Source organism: Aphelocoma coerulescens, chromosome 3, assembly GCF_041296385.1.
Source record: "Aphelocoma coerulescens isolate FSJ_1873_10779 chromosome 3, UR_Acoe_1.0, whole genome shotgun sequence".
In the NCBI taxonomy this organism is placed as follows: domain Eukaryota; kingdom Metazoa; phylum Chordata; class Aves; order Passeriformes; family Corvidae; genus Aphelocoma; species Aphelocoma coerulescens.
In genome coordinates, this window is record NC_091016.1 from 60,464,496 (window position 1) to 60,483,709 (window position 19,214).

General features: G+C 40.0%; 1 protein-coding gene across 6 annotated transcripts in view; it reads left to right on the forward strand.

Moving 5' to 3' along the window:
- ARFGEF3 (ARFGEF family member 3) overlaps positions 1-19,214 on the forward strand; it is a 90,414-nt gene that overhangs the window by 37,585 nt on the left and 33,615 nt on the right. For 3 of the 6 annotated variants that reach the window (XR_011149897.1, XM_069010491.1, XM_069010494.1), the window contains 10 exons: positions 603-725; positions 2,204-2,246; positions 3,252-3,330; positions 5,189-5,293; positions 8,483-8,807; positions 10,166-10,278; positions 11,021-11,931; positions 15,140-15,223; positions 16,377-16,543; positions 18,549-18,714. Coding sequence is in view for 5 of the 6 variants with exons in the window: in XM_069010491.1 (XP_068866592.1) it covers positions 603-725; positions 2,204-2,246; positions 3,252-3,330; positions 5,189-5,293; positions 8,483-8,807; positions 10,166-10,278; positions 11,021-11,931; positions 15,140-15,223; positions 16,377-16,543; positions 18,549-18,714 (2,116 nt within the window). In the remaining variant the exon portion in view is untranslated. The remainder of the gene's footprint in view (positions 1-602; positions 726-2,203; positions 2,247-3,251; positions 3,331-5,188; positions 5,294-8,482; positions 8,808-10,165; positions 10,279-11,020; positions 11,932-15,139; positions 15,224-16,376; positions 16,544-18,548; positions 18,715-19,214) is intronic. The other 3 variants (XM_069010492.1, XM_069010496.1, XM_069010493.1) reach the window with 2 other exon arrangements.

The window sequence follows — 19,214 nt, forward strand, 5'->3', positions numbered from 1 at the left end:
TTCTACTGCTACCTTGGCTCCCATGGGATCTCTGAGCAGAGGAGCCCTCTGCTGGATTGCCACTTATTAAAAGGCAATTGTTTGTGTTATTTATAGTAAAGTGCTATTGTATTTTCTGTGTTAAGAAAGGCCTTCAAAGGCTTTCAGATGTGTTACAGTATGTAATAATTATCACAGAAAAAGTGGCAAATACCTGTACATCAGAAGCCACATGCTTGAAGAATTGGAAGGTATTTACATTGCAGACATAGACTTGCAGAGGGGTAGTTACAGTAAGTATCAAGAAATGAACAATCAAGGCAGCATTTAATGAGCTCTGTACAGAGCAAGGCAAGTACCAAAATCACTTGGGTTTGACAGGAGACTTAGCTGGTTTTGCCCCACCATTTCTGCAGCTGTGAGACTCATGAATTGCAGGCTGCATCTAGATGCTGCTTACTTGGTTTCCATACTGCTGAAAACTTCTACTGCGCTAATAAAGCAATGAGAAATAGTAAGGAAGGCTGACTCTCTGCATGCAAGAGACCTTGGTATCCTCCTAAAATGTGTTCCTGGCAAGTGACAGTTCATCTCTTTGTACTGCTGTCTTGTTTCCTCATCAGGTTTGCATTGAGACATATGTATCTAGCTGTCACCAGCGGAGCATTAACACCGCTGTGCGGGCAACCCTCAGCCAAATGTTGAGTGACTTGACTTTACAGTTACGACAAAAGCAAGAAAACATGGTGAGCCTTCTGGCATCAACAAATGGTTCCATGTCCATGGCTGCGTACCGTTTTGTTTCTCTGAATGCCTTATGGCTTTTATTTGACACTTCCTCAATTGATCCTGTTTAAAAGCTTTTTTGGGCTCTGATTATGCCTGCCTCAGAGCTCTCACATTGTCAGCTCTAGCTGGCTGGTTTGGTTTTTTTTTCCTTCCATTACACAAAAGAGACTTTGTTCTGATGTCAGGCTGCCTCAGCCTTTTCCATTCTTTTATTTTGTTTGCTTGTTTTTCTAAGAAATCCTTCTGCCAGAAGTTTTTTGCATGACAAATATTTATGTAACAAGAGCAGATTCTCAGTTAAGGAAAGTGTAATTGAGGTTTTTCTTCCACTTTTTTAATAGAAGATAATTTTAAGTTAATAAAATTCTTTTTTTCTTTGTTAGCAAAAAAAATTTTATTTATTTCATTACTAAAATCCATAAGAGCTGTTTGAATGACATCCAAGCACATTTTCAGCAAAACTGTAAATGTTCTGGGTAAATGTGGAATTACATTGGCTTCTTACATTTGTTTGTATTGCTTTTTATAATATCATATTGTCAAAGAAGTACTATTTGTAAAAGTCAGTTTCTATTTATTAGGAAATTTTAAGGACTGTAGTTGCACAGATTTCTTTTCCTTACATCTGCTTTGGGTTAAGATGATCACGTTTATTTTGGATTAGTAGACTAGATTGCTTTTATCCTGCTGAGCAATGGCAAAAAGAATTAATCAGTTTAAGTAAACTTGTCTTCTGTTTGTGCTAAGTAGGTTCATTTTACTAGCCAAAGCATTTACCCAAAAAAAACCCCAAACAAACAAACAAAACCAGTTTGGGTCTGCAAATTCCATTTTGTTAGTTCTTTTCTTAGCTGAGGAGTAGGTAAAAGGGTATGAAAGCTGCATGTAGTTCCTGGCAGTTTGTTACTGATGCTTGAGAGAAGAACTTGGCTTGACCCTGTTGTGCAGTGGTAGGAAGAATCCCATACCGCAGCTGAACCAAACGATATAAGAGATCATTTCCATTTCCTGACTGCCATTAATTCTGTTGATACTGTAACATTAGCATCGTCGGTGTTCTAAACTCTCTAATACTCCATTGATTTTGGTTTCTAAGTAGTTTGTGAAGTCTAAACTATGCTTTCAGTTATTTTCAATGCAATTTACATGCCTAATTATTACTGAGTTGTTTTAGGTGTAGGAAATCCCTTAAGGACTTACAAAGCTTTCAACATCATTGAGATGCAATTTCCTTAAATCTAAATGACTGTTAAAACAGATCTTAAGGAATTTTTTTAAATGTTTTGCAAAAGCTTCACTTAAAAACCCTAGCAAACAAAAAACCCGAAATAGATAGAGGACATAAATTTAAGAAAGTTCTGCTGTTAAGTTATTGCTTCTATAGTGTTCTTCTGCCCCTTGCACCAATTACACCACCTTTGTCTTTCCTCGACAGACAGCTGAAAACCCTGACACCTTGCAGAAATTCAAGAGTCAAGGTAATACTTTTTAGTGACTCCTTCCAATCCAACTTTTTTATTCTTAACTTTCCTTTTATCAACACAGTGCTGTTTGATGTCATGGGAGTTGCACCCTCAGGGTTTCATAACTTCTCCATAGTTTGGTGTTCTCTCTGTTCCCTGTGGTAAGAACTGAGACAGCCCTGTTAGCTCCTGATATTTTCAGTTGTGTCTTCATTTGGACCATGGTAACAGCATTGTACTCAACATAGTAATAAATTTTTGTTTCAAGGTGCTAACTTCTGTAATTAAGGAGTTCCAGTGGTCTGGAAAAAGTTTTAGTAAGTGCCTTTACTTCCTGAAATGAAATAGATTCACAGAGTAGGATGTGGAATCTGAAAATGATTATTTTATTTCAGTCATGTATTATATGATTATATAATGACTACTTTTGAAAGCACATCACTATTGAAGGTGTGTTTACACTTGCCAGGTGATTCTTTTACAAGAGAGTGTTCTATTCCCATTGTAGCATTACTTTCAACATCTTCTAGTAAGAAAAGATAGTCCCTGCTTTTGACCTTCACAGAGGATTTCTGTAGGAGAACTTGTGTGAATGGAGACTAAAATCTTTGAAGAGCACAAGCATTCTTTTATAAGATCAGAACATGGTCAGACATTAGAAGTTGTGTAAGAGAGAGAAGCTGCAGGGAGAGATACAGAAACTGGCTGCTGTCTAGAAATACTGGGGCCTGTCTTTTTTATTATTTAATTGTATACTTATTTTATTATCTGAATTTGATTTCAGCTAACCTTCTGTAAATGCATGTAAGCAATTAATGCTCTCTCCGGAGTTAATACTGCTGCTTTTGCATTTTGTGGCGATCACTTTCCAATCTAGGACTTTCCTACTGCATCTTCTCTGTGAATTTTGGTAGCCCTGGTCCTTGTTTAGAAGCTCTGACCAGCTCTGAAAGTCCATGCCATTAAGGTTGTAATCCAGCTGCTCATATGTAATGCTTCTGATCTTTGTCCTTTTTGGAGGTACTTCAGCTGAGTCTCTTTGTGATGATGTTGTATCTGTCCTCAGTGTGCTCTGTGAGAAGCTCCAGGCTGTCATAAAGTGAGTTATTTAAATTTATAGTTTCAATTTATTACCTGGAGATTGAGAGTTTCACTGATGCATGTGATTGTACTGTTGTAGGTCTGGAATTATGGATCAAAGCTGTGCTTCAACGAAGTGTTTACTACAGAAAGTATTGTTCATGATGCATTAATTTAATCCTTGCTTGAATTGAGGAGTTAATTTGCCTTCTTTGTGCACTGTTCAGCTTTAAAGAGCTTCCAGCAAATCTAATCTGTGGCTAACTTCCATACAGCAGCAAAATACTAATCCAAGGAGAAGTTTTCTTTTCTGGCTGGAATAGCCATCATAGAGAGAATAACAAGTACAAGAGCCATGGAAAGACCTAACAGAAACTATATTTAGAATTAATAAATCTGTCCTTCTTAGGCAAGCATTTATCCAGTTGAAGTAATTTGTATTATCAATTCTTCCAATTCAGTAATATCATACACTCTACCTACTTGAAAATGCACGATCTTAACTTTTAAAATGTGGTTGTTATGGACAGTGTGTTATATGCTCTACAGTTTTCAGAAACTACCAGAGGCAAAGATAGCACAGGCATCTGTGTGCAGTTCTACAGACTTTCTTCCCATGAGTGTCCCTAATAACAGCAAAATTACAGAGGAGTGCCTTTCTTAGCATTATTTAATCAGTGTCAGCATCTGGGAGAATAAAATCAAGAGTGCAGGGATGCCCTGTGCATGCCCATGCAAGTGTCAACTGCAAGATGATGATCATCTGCATGAAGACACATTGTAAGAAAAGCTGTTGGCAAAAAAGGCATCTGTACCTGGAGTGCCTGTACCTTTCCAGACAGGCATGGACTGTTGTGAGGAAAAATTTATCACCTTTAAAATATACGAGAAGCCAGCAGTTTTCAACCTTCCATAGCACAGAGTTGTAAATCTAGCTTTGAGCCTCAGGATTTAGTGTTTTCTGCATGGCTTGTGAAACAGATATTGCTCTACTTGGAAGAAAATTCATATATGTGAACAAAAGGAACTCAGGCTGTGATAGAAAACTGGGTATTTCTTACTCCTTAATTTCAGTTAAGATAAATCCATTCTTTACAGCTTCCTTGACCTACAATCATGTATCAGAAAAAGCATTCCTCTGGCTCTCATCCCTGACCAGAAGAGAGTTATTAAATCCTAGTTTTCTCAGGAGTGCAAACCTGACTGTGGGTGCAGTTGCCATGGAATGCTCCTTTCATAAGGCAGACCTCAGCCTTGCTTGTCTCCTGGATCCTGCAGTTAATGTTAAGAGTAGGCACAGGCAAAGTGCATGTTACAAGTATATCAGTTCCAGGTGTCCACAGGTTCTTTAATATTATTTCTCATGAGGCTTTCTTTGAGTTTATGGTTCTGACAGAGTAACTGGCAAGGCCCTGAAAGCCATGTTATCATGTGATTTTCTGCCTGTAGGCATTGACTTTTGACCATTGTGGCCACCACCATGAAAAAAAAATAAAATAACCAGAAGAGAGTAGCCTAAACATGCTTCAGATTGCCTGAAGAAACTACCCAATAGTCCAAAATCTTCAGTTGTCTCCTTTTCCTCTGTTTGAGGCTTCCTTCCCAAGGTTTTAGATTGAATTTGAGTAATTATTTGGGTTTTATTCTTCCTCTTTTTTCACTTTTTTTTTTTGGTAGTAGTAGATCATTGGCATGTGGTCAGTACAAGGTAAATGGGATGATGCAGGTGATCACACCATTGTGAATTGATAGAAAGAAGTAAAATAAATCACTGCTGTAAATTACAGTATAATTTTCAAGTGAACTAATGTGGTTGTTTTAGAAAATTAAATAGTCTTTGTTTTAATATGATGTGAATTGCATCTTTTCTTTGCCAGTGACAATCGTCAACTTCAGCTTCTTTACTTGGAGTGCATCCTCTCCATGCTAAACAGCTCCTCCCCCAGCATGCACCAGCACAAAGGATTCACTGATCTAATATGGTGAGTACATCTGAAGACTAATGCAAATACTCAGTTTGTAAATGTAAAAGGACCTGCTCCCCCCAGCCATGCAAACAAACCTGTAAAAAGTCTCCAGGTGTGAGCAGAGCTTGCTGTTAACCTATTAATTTTCTCAGTTTTCGTTTCTTTTCTTCTTTGCCTTTATTTTGCAAGTTCTTTTACTCAGAGTTTGGATTAAAAGGCAGAGATGCTAGGTTGTTCTTCGGACTTAGATGTTTATTATTTTCTTATCTGTAGCACAGCTGCACGGGATGTGCCTCTTAGTTAACAAGGTGGAAAATGGCTCTGAGTTCTAACTTCCAAGGTCTTTTAAGGTCCAAATCACCCAATTATGAAATTTGTTTGCCAACTAATTTGTTTTTACTTATAATCCAATAACTAACTATTCACGATCTGCACTGTGGGTTTTTTGACCCAATACCAGAACACCCAGATTTGTGAAGAAGAAGGAGAAAAGAAGGAGAACAAATCCCCACCCAAAATCATCCATGTTGTTATACATATATATATTATTATATCCCAGAAACCTAAATTCTCTAAACCCAGGGTTCCAACATTAACCTACTATCAGTTCTTTCTGTGCCTCATATAAAATTGGTTAGGACCGCCTGCTCAGCTACCACATTAAATCCCGGTGGTGAATTATCACTGTAATGAAGTCTAATGGATTTAGCCAGAGCAGAAAATCTCTTATGCTTTCTGCAATAGTTTGGATTTGTGTGTGGCATTAAATATAGAGATGCTCTGCTTTTCATAGGAGGGTACTGTTGAGATTCTTAATGTTCTGATACAATAATATAGGAAGGTAAGCAAAATTAATGTCAAATATGTGCTGGTGACCAAAAATGCTTATTATGACCTGCATTGTTGTATAAGTGTTGAGGCTAAATAGTCTTAATGGTGCTTCTATTTTATCAAGAAGTTCTCGTTTTTAATACACTTCACCAGAAAAGCTTGATATCTTTGTTTTTCATATCTACCTCTAAATTGTTTGATACCATCACCTCAAAGCACCTGAAGTAATCCTTCTTTCCTTGTGATTGAAATAGTGGGATTTTTATTGCCTGTGGATAATTGAGTTACAGTAATAAAGCAAGAATGAAAGTAATATGCAGTTCCTTGCAGTCTGTGCCCATCTTGTGACCTTGTCAGGTGATTGTATTAAGGAGAGATATATGTGATTGTTAATGTGTTTCTTGTGCTTTTACCCTGTGATATTTGAAACTCAAGTGTGTGACTTAGTCCCAATTCTAAGGATACAACATGTAGAGGAACCCATAACTCCCCCTGCTGTCCCAGGAACATCAGTGGCTGCAAGACTGGGAGGTCTTCAGACTGGTAACACTTGGCAGTGTTGCACAAGGACTCAGTGCTGAGGCCTCTTGGAGCTCTAACATAAGAGCAGAACTCCCTCTCTCATGGCAGATTCATTTCAGAGGTTTCTGCCTTTGAATTTCACCCAACCCTTTGTGTATGCTTTTGTGACAGATTGTGGGGCTATCCCATAAGCAAGGTCACTGAAATGATCTCAGTTAAAAGAAAACACTTGCTATTTTATTTTCAATTTACATCATTTTGATGATCCAGTTTATGCTGCAAATGTACAGGTGTTTGTGTCTGTAACTGTGTACCATGAGGGCAAGCCATCAGGGGTGGGACTTTTTAACCTGCACTGCTGCCAAGGAATGAATATGCATGCTTCAGCTACCTGCTTAAGTGGGGGGGAAAAAAGCCCAAAACACTAAGAAGATGTGAAACAGTTTAAACTGCAAACATGATTTTGAACATTTTGTACACACTAATACATTACCTGTCTGGTGAAGTTGTGATCCAAACTGGTAGCTGTCATTATTCTTTAAGGAGCTGTTGCTTACCTGCACACAGGTTTCACTCTGACTGGCACTTTTTAGTCAGTTCTCAACAGAAGATAAAGAAGAGAGCAGATAGAGAAGATTTAGCTCTGTATTCTGACAGCATTCTCCATAGTTTGATACAGAAACACTTTGATAAGACTAAGATGTGTGGGGAATATATTGCTGTTGCAACCTGTGATTATGCCTGCTTTGAGACAGGAATGTTTCTTAAGCAGTGAATTGATATGTTTTGAAATGTACTTGATTGGAGAAATAAATGGAATAAGCAGATTCAAAGTCATTATCTGATGTCCTATTAAAAGCTATTCCTATTAGAAGTTTTTCCTTCTGTGACTTGAGAAAGCTGAGCTGTTTCAGCAATCTTGTTAAGAGAAGCAATGAAAATTCAGGAGTGCAAAAAATCTTGAGAAAATAAAATGTACTTACCTATGAGGATGTATTTTATGAATTGTTACTTGTAATTGGGTGCTTGCTCTAGGCACTTGTTTGAACCTCTGAGACGTGGGTGAAAACCAGATTTGGGACTCATTCTCAGGCAGCACTTGGCTTCTTAATTTAAGGTCTTGCAGACTGAAGTAAAATGTCAAGTGTGTGAGTGCAAAGCTGAAATAACATCTAATGGAGCAAAGTGCTGAGCTGGCTTTGGTTCCACAGAAGAGTGATCTGCTCGTGTTGAATCACTTAACATGAGTGCTCATGCAGAAAGACAGCTGAAGGAAGGATGGGTATTTACTGTGTAGTGGCATATGAGTGGTATAATGCACACTTTGAGTTATTGTAGACGGCTTTAATTATGTTCTCAAAAGACAGCCAAACAGAAGCTCACAACTAAGGATGCTAAAATAAATGCACGTGCAGCTCAGTGATGGAACATTCAGCCTTCTAGTTAACATAGATTAGTTCTTGTTTAGTCAGGTTTTTTTAAAGCTCCCAAGTTGTACTGAAAAAGAGACACTTAGCAGCAGAAGCCTAGAATTTCTGCCTTGTGATAGGCTGCAGCCAGTGAAAGAGGCAGGCATGCTATCCTGCAGAGGGACAGCAGTGTGCAGCAACATGAACTTGCAAAATCAGTACCATGTTTCTACAGCACACAGAGGTATTTCCATATGGACTAGCATGCTGATGCTTGGGAGATGAAAAAAGTCTGGCATAATTTGTTTTTCTATCTAACCACTGCTGTTTGACTGATCATTAAAACAAGAGTGTGTATCTCATTTAGCCACGGGCTATTTTCAGTCTGTTCTTGTGAGAGTATTTTTTTCCAGTTACCATCTGCTGCTTTTCTCTTTCTCAGGAAGCAACTGTGTCCAGCCCTAATAGTAATCTTGGGAAATCCAATCCATGACAAAACTATCACCTCTGCCCACAGTAGCATCTGCCTTGAGGCTGATTCACCTTCCTCAGGGATCTCTGATCATGGCCGGGGTTCAGGTTGTTCTTCCACGGCACCTGCCCTTAGTGGGCCCGTTGCACGGACCATATATTACATTGCAGCAGAACTGGTTCGACTGGTGGGGTCAGTGGAATCCATGAAGCCTGTGCTACAGTCTCTGTATCACCGAATATTGCTTTACCCACCGCCTCAACATCGAGTAGAAGCCATCAAAATTATGAAAGAGGTAGGGTAATCACATGTGCAAATCCAGACACGTAAAACAAAATGTTTATTTAACAGTAAGTGTTGCTGATATGTGCATGCCAATCCATTTCAAACCTTCCCACGTAGGGATGTTGAAATTGTCCTTTCTGAGCACAGCTGGTATGTCAGTACCACTCTGACAAATAGCTTTATGCAGTTGCAATAGCTGTATTTGTCTCCATAATGCAAGCTACTCTGGCAACTCTATCAGTGCTCATGCTGTGGTGCATGTGGAGCAGGTCCTGTCACTGAGTCATGACTGCTCTTTGGGGTGAGATAGAGCATTACGATCCAGTTCACAACTCCTTTGGCATCTTTCCCCAGACACATCCTCACAGTGTGGTTTCCAGGCATTAAGGTCCATATATGCTTTGATAACATGCCAGGTTTTTGAAATCCAGTTTCTTGGAGCTTTTTTTGAATAGACACAAGAAACCTGCCAATGGCTTAAGAACCCATTTCAAGACCAGTCCATTCTGGCTTTTTGCCCAGTGCCTCTGAGAGCACTAAAACTGGAGCTCTGGGAGTCTTACTTGAACACTATCTGAAACCTTGGACTCTTCCATTCCACATGGGCACCTTTCTTCTCATGTTGTGGAACATAAGGCAATTCATGTAATTTGTAGGAACAGTGGTATCTCCAAGAGAATTTTTCATCTAGCTTGTGCATACCTAGGCTGTTCTGTTTCTGAAAAATCTTTCTTAACACCACACAGCCACTCACTTGGTTGCTGTCTAAACTAGCAGTCATCCTGTCATTGTCTTTCTCTAAGTTTAAACAGTAGCAAGGTGGTAATGGAAGTTTTAGGGAAAGCTTAGTCTAATGTTGTTTTGTGTAGGACATACCTGTTGCCTCTTTGGGCTCATTAGTACATGCTTGTTTGTATTTCCTCGTGGGCATTAACAAGATGCCACCCAGCAGGCTGAGTCTGAAGGAATCACTTTGCCTATCTCTGCATGATTCCATCATTTTGTAACTAGGTGACTGAGGAGAAAGGCTTCCTTTGGTATAAACTATAATAAAAAATAACTTATGTGGGCATAAAAACATACCCTTGTGGGTAGTATCAGATGAAAAAAAATTCAGTCAAAAATGTAAAGCACTGGAGAACTTTCTAAATGTGATCCTTGCTGAATATTCTCCTTTACCTGCTTTTCTGCCTTTAAAAAGAGGAAAGGTCGTTTTAATAAGTAGAACATCAGTGTGCTGTTTTTCTTTGCTGTGAGAAATTACAGTAGTGCTACCTTGGGTTCCAGGGCTTGATAGAATTATGACTTATTTATTGTATTTAAATAGTGCTTAGATAATCTACTTACTTCCATTTCCTTTCCTTTCAGATACTTGGCAGTCCTCGGCAGCTTTGTGATTTGGCAGGGCCCTGCTCTTCTGAGTCAGAATCCAAGAAGAGGTCTATTTCTAAAAGAAAGTCCCATCTGGATCTTCTCAAGCTGTACGCTTTGTTTCCTCCTTTAGCCTCTTCTGTCTTAAACCTGTGCACACGGAACACTTAAGCAGTTCAGGAGCATACCCAATATGAGCCAGGGTATCTGCCTGGTTAAACAAGCTCTGAAAATGGAAAAGGTGTAAAAGCTCTTGCTTGGTTTGTCATCAGTCTGGGCCTGTTTGTAAAGATGTGGATAACTGCCTTGTGGAATTTGCCAAAATTCCCACATATGCTGGTTTACAGCTGAAAATTTTGGGGTATATGTCCATAAACTTGCAGTGAAATAAATGTGTGTTTCTTTAGAGGTACATTTCTAAGATGAAGTCAAAGGACGTCATAGAAAATTTAAACATTGTCAGATCGAGCAAGAAGGGTTCTCAGTTCCTATAAAGATCATATCTTGTAGATAAGATCATTTTCAGGATGCAGATGGGTTTAAATTTAGTTCAGCTGGGTGCTGAGATTTTTTTTTTTCAATTTAAGTGCTTGTCTATAAGAGAGAACATGCTGTGCATGCCGGTATAAATGCATGGTAACTGTTTCCCTTGTTGGCACTCCCTTTACAGAATGACCATGTTTGCATGGGAGACATAATGATTTGTTGTAATACTAATTGTCTTTCTCAGGAGTAATCTTAAAGGATAAGTTCACTTCTTTTTTTCCTGGTTATGGAGAGATGGTGTTGAATGATGGTGGTGTGCTCGCCATACATGTTGCATCACTTAAATAAACTCTGTGTTGATTGTAGTGTCATGGACGGGATGACGGAAGCGTGCATCAAAGGTGGTATTGAGGCGTGTTATGCTTCGGTGTCCTGTGTCTTTGCCCTGCTTGGAGCATTAGATGAGCTGAGCCAAGGGAGGGGTCTTAGTGAAGAGCAGATCCAGCTGCTGCTCCAGCGCTTAGAAGAATTGAAGGATGGGACTGAGACAAGCAGAGACTCCATGGAGATCAATGATGCTGACTTCAGGTGGCAGAGACGCATCCTGTCCTCAGAAAACCCTGCCTGGGAGTCAGGAAATGAGAAGAGTCCTGATATTAGCATTAGTGTTACCACAGACACTGGTCAGACTACTTTGGAAGGGGATATGGGACAAACAACTCCAGAGGATAATCCAGAAAGTCAAAAAAATTCCTTGCCATCTCCAACTGGACATGAAAGCAAAGAGATTCATTACAGAGAACCAGAGTCAGAAACCATTGACCAGCCAGATGTTGTTCAAAGAAGCCACACCATCATCTATCCAGATATAACTAACTTTTTATCAGTTGACTGCAAGACCCGTTCCTATGGATCCAGATACAGTGAAAGTAACTTCAGTGTAGATGACCAGGACCTTTCTAGGACTGAGTTTGATTCATGTGATCAGTATTCCATGGCAGCAGAAAAGGATTCAGGCAGGTCTGATGTCTCAGACATAGGCTCTGACAATTGCTCCCTGGCTGATGAGGAGCAGACGCCACGGGATTGCCCAGGTCACAGGTCCTTACGCACTGCTGCTCTCTCTCTCAAATTGCTGAAGAGCCAAGAAGCAGACCAACACAGTGCACGGCTCTTTATCCAGTCACTTGAAGCGCTTCTTCCTCGGCTTATAGCTCTTCCCAGCATAGAAGAAGTGGATGGAGCACTACAGAGCTTCTCTTCAACATTCTGCTCAGGTTTGCAAGCAAATATTTACTGTCTAACCAGCATGCACACTCTGACAGCACTGTACACAGATTCCCTTGTGGGATTTCATCTTCAGAGAACATATCCAGAATAAGGAGGTTTTGGCTTTACACCATACATTCCTCCACAGCAACACACTTCATTTAGGGCAAAGCAAATTGAATAGGCAGGGGCTGATTCAAAGGGAGGTAAATCCATTGACTCTTAACAGGCTCTGGATTATATCCTGAATCAATAAAGAAATGGAATTAGATACCTCTTTACAGGTTTGTGAAGATCTGTTGAGAAGCTTTGCACATTAAACAGAGGTTGGGGTTGCCCCTTAGCATGAGAGGGGTGTGGGAAGTACCATCACCTGTTTTGAATAAGTAGCTTAGTACATCACTGCACTGTTATTATTAGTAATGCCAGCCTCTCAAAGAGGGTGATAATAATTCCACAGCAGCAAGCTCTAGAAAGGATAGGGAAAGAAGAGAGGTCTTCACTCTTGTTTTTCTTAATGCTGCTATCTGACAGGAAATGCAAAGCTCAAAGCTCAGACCAAGTGAAAAATTAAGATCTTGCCTTCTAAGAGATTAAATATCTTCCGTTCTTTTGTGGTTAGAACATTTGGGGTCTTGACCTGTCAAACAAAGAAAAAAAGTCATGCAAAGGCTAGTTTGTCCTGTTGATAGCATATTTAAAATATGTGTAAATATATATTTTTAGAAGGATTTTGCTTTTCTGACAGGGGCCAAAATGAAAATGTTTGCTGAAATATATGTCTCTGTTTCTTTAACTTACTTTGCTGCAATTGCCTTTCTTATTGCTCATCTCCTAATCATTGCTTCATTCATTTGTGCTCTCTCACACACATTAAACTCATACAGAGTCAGAAGGGGTGCTTCCCATCATCATACAGCATAATCTAGATATGAAGTTGGGTGAATAAGATTATATTCCTGATATCCTGTTTAAATGCTACCCAAATAAACCCTAACTCAGGAAGATGGTTAATGGTATTCTTAAGAAACATTGGCCATTTTATATCACAGAAAGGAAATACCTTAAAAGAGGCATTGATGTTAATCACTTTCCTAATTGAGGGGCTTAAGAGCATCCTTTCTGTCACAGGTGTTTATTTTTTCCTGAGAAAGGGTAATCTTGAGGTTATGCTGAAAGACCAGTGCTAGACCTCTAGCTCAAACTTTTGTGCACCTGTTCCCTTATGCATGAATAAGTATGCCACTTCTTTTCCCTTTGGTCTGTAAAGTCTTTATAGATTCTTTAAAGCTTTGGAAGATGTGGACCTAGGAGAATTCTAGATTTTAAGGCTAAACATAGATTTTCTTGGCATTCAGTATGAGTAATACAGTGAGAAAAATGGAAGACTATAACTCAAATTCTGCATTAAATCCATTATTTGTGGTTTACATATCTTAAAAAGATACCTAGTCTTGGACTTACATTGTTGAGAGAGACCTTTCACTTTTCTAAGAAAGCCACTTCTGTGGCTGTCTCTGTACTTAAAAAATGTACACCACGTTTCCAGATGGATTTGGTGAAGTACGCGTGGAAGACACCATTCAGTAAGGAATTGTGGAAAAGTGGAGTAGCAATTTACTGTATTAAAACAGCCTGGGAGAGGTATCCTGGAGTTTTCATGGAGATACGGCTGTTGCAGGGTTGTACTTCTTTGCTTTCATAAGATCTGGGTGGTTCCTGTTTCAGCTGGACACCTGGAATGAGACTCAGTCCAGCTGGAACAGTCCCATAACTTGTACCTCAGATCTTAAGCAAATGTCCATCAGTCCTCCCGAGGTGAGAACTTGTGTTCCTGTGTAGGTGAGAGAGCCATGAGTTTGAAGACCTGTACAGAGAGAGAGACTTACTAAAGTTGAAACAAATGTCAGGGGGTAGGAACTCCCCCTGGAGAACTTCCGAGACATCAGTTTGATCTGCCTATATAAGCAATGTGTAGGTCCTTACTTTAGGTCCTACTTCATTAGCACCAGCTACTCAAGGTACAAATTGGCTGATGAAGTTAGAGGGATTGATCCCATTCATTGTATATACAACATTTATTCATGTATAATTCTTGAAGAATATATTGGGAAATTTGAGTATTGGTTAAGATTCAAGTTGAGAAAAGACACAGATGCAGTTCTGAGACCAGCCAGTACAGAAGCAGTACTTTTGTGTTTCTGGGAGACCTTGTTTTTAACTGCTTTGTTTCATTTTGCAATTTTTCTTTCACTTTGGAAGAAAAATACAGTTTAGTAGTCTTTCCTACAGGCTAGGTCCTTATATAGATAGCATTGCAAAATTAGGATGTTTTCATAGGATTGAAAGGCAATGAATGGAGGTAGGAATTTGAGGCACTGCTGAGATGAGCGTGGAAAAAGTGAAGTCAGCTAAGCAGACTTATAGTGAAATTAAAATCTGCAAGTAAGTTGGTTAACTCTAAAGTTAGGAGTAAGTTATCCCATCTTTTCAGTTTTGATTCCATACTTTTTAGAGGGAAGGTTTTTATCTTGGTAAGTAACATCTTATCCTCTGTGCCTGTGATCTCAGCATCTCCCAAATGCAGTTGTTTATTTTCCCATATTTTAGAGAAAATGAAGGAACGTATTTTTTCCCCCCAACGCTTTTTGGTGCTCAAATACATGCCCATGATGGACTATTCACTTTTCTGTGCAGCTCTACACCTTCCCTTTCAATTGTAATCTTGTGTAGGAGGTTACACTTTTTAAAAAACTTAAATGCAAAATAAAGTGGGCTTTTTGTTTGTTTTTTTTTTTACTTTTACATACGTCTCTGCCTTGGGGTTTTTATTACTCTAGCAGGTGCTAGTCCCTGAGGTACATGTTTAAGAGAGATAAGACATAAAATCAGTGAGAGATGAGATAGCTACATCAATATCATGATCCTCCATCCAACAAAATGTTAAGATGCATCTTTGTTTTAAGTGATGAAGAAATCACTAGAGCTACTCACAGGCTACTTTCAAGCACATAGTTGCAGTTTTGGTACTAGGTAAAGGTTCTCTGTTAGCATTCACTGTGAGAAATCTACCCCAAGCAATGCCAGCCTGTGTGGGTATGGTTTGTGGCCAACCCTATCACCCTTCTTCCAGAAAGGTTGCTCCCTTGAACAGATATTCATTTTTTAGACCCACCCTGGAACAGTTACTCTCTTTCTAAATCTGCCCTCAAACAGTTACTCACCTTATCCACGCCCCCAAAGTGACGACAGTGGAAAGTCCGAGAAGGCAGCAGCACAGAGCTTTCAAACCCTCACGAGGCAAGAAAAATATTTGCTTATTTTCTGTGTGTGGACCTTTTTTTTTATGTTAATGATTTGTTGTATTTTGTCTAAGAAGAGGTATGAGCTTTATGGTGGGAGGAATATTCGCAGTAAACCTCTGCAGCAGTTAACAAATGACACAGCTTTGCTTCATCATGTAACTAACCTTGGAAGCTGGTTTTTGTTCCATTTCAAACATTCCTCTAGGATAAAGCTGACTTCTTAATCTTCCCTAATTGACATTATATGAATGGATTTCACTGTTGATATGAAAACCATGAAATACTGTGAGTCATGTGGGTGGATCTGGTATTTCTGGTTTTTTCATGGCTCAAACTACAGATCATGGGGATTCAATTAGGTGTTGCTCATACTTGATTTATATTTTTCTACCAGTAGGTCAGCTATTTGCCATCCATGGGAAGATGGGATTGTGCCACTGAACATGGTTGTAGGCTGTTGTTTCATACAAATAGTGTTTTCAGGACTACTGAGTACTTACAGGTGTCTTCTGGGTCTGACAGAAGTGTAACTGCTCAGCTATTTAGAAACTAGGCCTTGTATGAACTAAACAGGGCTTGGAGTTGTAACAAGTTCCAGCCAGCTTGGCCCCAGATATTTGTCCACATACCTCTAGGCCATGGAGAGAATGATGGTTACAGACTGATCTTGCAAGGTGTGGAGCACTCCAGTCCCCATCCAGCCACTGACTTAGGCAGAACAGCTTTACTGGGGGGGGTTAAAGGGCTGTTAACCTCATTACACCATTTGGTGCACTGTATTCTCAGTTAACTACACAGACTTTGGGTCTGCTCCTTCCCACCTCACTTTTCCAGTTAGTATTGGAGATGTATCCTGCCCCTATGTACCTGATAGTCATCCCAGTGAATGCTGGTGCTCCTTGGTTATTTCAAATTTAGCATGTTGCTTTGCTGGACTGTGACTGGAGTGTTCAGTTTGTTGTGCATTCTAGATGAACTACTTATTTTTCTGTTCCCTGTTCTAGTATGTTTAGTAGAGTAATTTCTACTGATGATTCATTAACTGTTCTAGCAATCTGTTGCTCCCAAAACGCTAGGGATAGTTTCTGATATTTTTTTCCAGGAAAAATCCGTGTAATATATGAGAGCTCACATGGTGTTTTTGTTAGGTATGATGCACTCACCAGGATTTGAGGGAAACCTAAATTTCAACTTCCAGACTCTGATGAATGCAGACAGTCTCTACGTGGTATCACATTACACTCTGCTGCTGAACCTAAAATTGGCAAACTCTGATTACTACAGGAAGAAGCCTGCCCAAGCCCCTGTGTTGCTGGTGAGTTGGGGGAATATGGGATAATTGTTTTTAAAAAATGAAAAATTATTTTGCTTCCTTTCACATAAACCAGCCCACACATAAAGCCTTCAGGCTGCAAGTGGAGAAATAGTAATTGCAAATGAAGCGTTCTCCAAGCTGCTTATGAATCTTGCATGATAAGTGTCATGCATCTGAGTTACACTGTGGTTTGGTGGGAAGGAATGCTGCTTACTGATTGTCATTAAAGTCACAGTCATTTTGATGGTTAAACTATTTTCAGAATAGATTAGTATCATGTGATATAGCAAGTATTGTCTCTTGATAATGTGCACGAACGTACCTTTATCTTGCAATTGCTTTTGAGCCTAATGACAATTTTTTTGCTTAATACTCAATTTGAATTTCTGTAGATGAAGATATGAGAAGTAGGTCTTAGTATCAATGTGAAATTATGATTTTTGTCACACCTGGAATTCCTCAGCTTCTTGGGCTTTTTAAAAATCATTTTGAAGACTGTGAGTTATAAAACATGGATCCATGTTTATCAACTTAGTTACCCACAATACATTGTTTCAGAGTTTCCTGAAAAACCAAAAAAATTGTGATATATGGAACAAATAAAAAAGGTGCCAAAATGTATAATTATTGCTGAGCTTCCAGTGTAAGAGAATTTATAATCGAGATCATCTAAAAAGCAAGTGGAGTTTTAACATCATCCATAGTTCTGGTGTGTTCTGCAGCAGATCAAGTGCAGCTGTGTGACTCAGAACATTCTCTAGAGGAGTCAGTGTGCATAACAGGCCTGAGCATGACCAAAGTATTCTTAGAGATCATTCTGATAAATAATTGGAGACAAGTTCATCTGTGATGTCTGTTCAGTGCAAAAGGGCCCAGTTGTTGGGCAGGCCACATTAGGTGCCACAACTTATTTTAATTGGATTTGAGATCCTACTGCTATCTCATGGAAATAGTGAGAGATCAGCATGTCCCATTGTCACTGTGCAAGAACTGCCATTCTGATTTGCATCTTGCGTTAACTGCAGTAGAAGAAGTGAGAGGTCCTTGTTCATGTAATTCTCCACTGCAGAAGCAGATACAGAAAGATCTGGACAGGCTTGGTTGATGGGCCATGGCCAATTGTATGAGGTTCAGTAAGGTAAATTGTCAGATCCTGCCCTGGGGTCACAACAACCCAGTGCGGTGCTGCAGGCTGGGGCAGAGTGGCCGGAAAGCTGCCTGGGGGAAAGGACCTGGGAGTGCTGATCAGCCTGCTGAACATGAGCCTGTGTGTGCTCAGGTGGCCAAGAAGGCCAGTGGCATCCTGGCCTGTATCAGGAATAGTGTGGCCAGCAGGATCAGGGCAGTGAATGTCCCTCTGTACTAGTGAGGCTACACCTCAAATCCTGTGTACCGTTTTGGACTCCCACTACAATGAAGACATTGAGGTGCTGGAGTGAGTCCAGAGATGACAACAAAGCTGATGAAGAGTCTAGAGACCAAGTGCTATGAGGAGTGGCTGAGGGAGCTGGGGGTGTTTAGCCTGCAGAAAAGGAGGCTCAGGGGGACCTGATCGCTGTCTACAACTGCCTGAAAGGAGGCTGTAGTGAGGTGAGGGTAGGCCTCTTCTCACAGGTAACAAGTGACAGGACTAGAGGAAATGATCCCAAGTTGTGCCAGAGGAGGTTTAGACTAGATATTAGGGAATTTATTTTCATGGAAAGGGTTGTCAGGAAGTAGAACAGACTCCCCATGGAAGCATTCACAAAACATGTGGGTATGGCACTCAGGACATGATTTAATGGTGAACATGGGAGTGGTGCTGTGTTGACAGTTGGACTTGATGATCTTGAAGATATTTTCCAACCTTAACCTTAATTCTAAGATTGTAATCCTCAGTTAATTCTTTGCATAACTTAATTTCTACTTTGGCAATCCCTTACTCAGAAGTAGATCTGGGGGCTGAGGCTGATGCTGTAGGGCTTACTCTGTTGTCTTAACATTTGGCTTTTATGATTCTCTGCAGAAGGAGTTTATGAAGCAGGTCCAGTCCAGTGGAGTGTTGATGGTGTTTTCCCAGGCCTGGGTTGAAGAACTGTACCACCAGGTACTAGAAAGGAACATGCTTGGAGAAGCTGGATACTGGGGAAGCCCTGAGGAACACAGCCTTCCACTTATCAGCATGCTGACAGGTCAGTACAGTATTATGGTGGCAAGGCTAACTTCCAAATGTGTCTAAAACAAGCTACAATGACACGCTGCTTTATTGCATTACATACAGAGCAGCGTGTCATCATGCAATATGTGGTGTCTCATGGAATTACCAGTAGAGAAGGAGCCAGACCGAGCTGTGGCAGGTACTTAAGCGTTTGTTTTAGATCAACTGAGTGGTTTTGAAGCATGGGTTTAAAAAAAATCGAAACTGTCCCTGGGAGACAGGGAGAGTAGTTTTGTTCACTGGACCAAAACATCTTTTAACTCCGTCAGCTTCAGTTCTGGTAGACTTGATACTTGTTAATGATAAGCAGTAAGGCTGCTGTTTTCTTGATGTCATAGCAAAGCCATTTCAGTGTGCCTGTGGTGCAGTGCAAATATAAATAGTGGCATCTGATCCTGGATGCCTTCCATGGACTGTACTCCCCTTGGTTCAGACTTGAGCTGTGCCAGGGATATGCCAAATGGCACTAGGGAG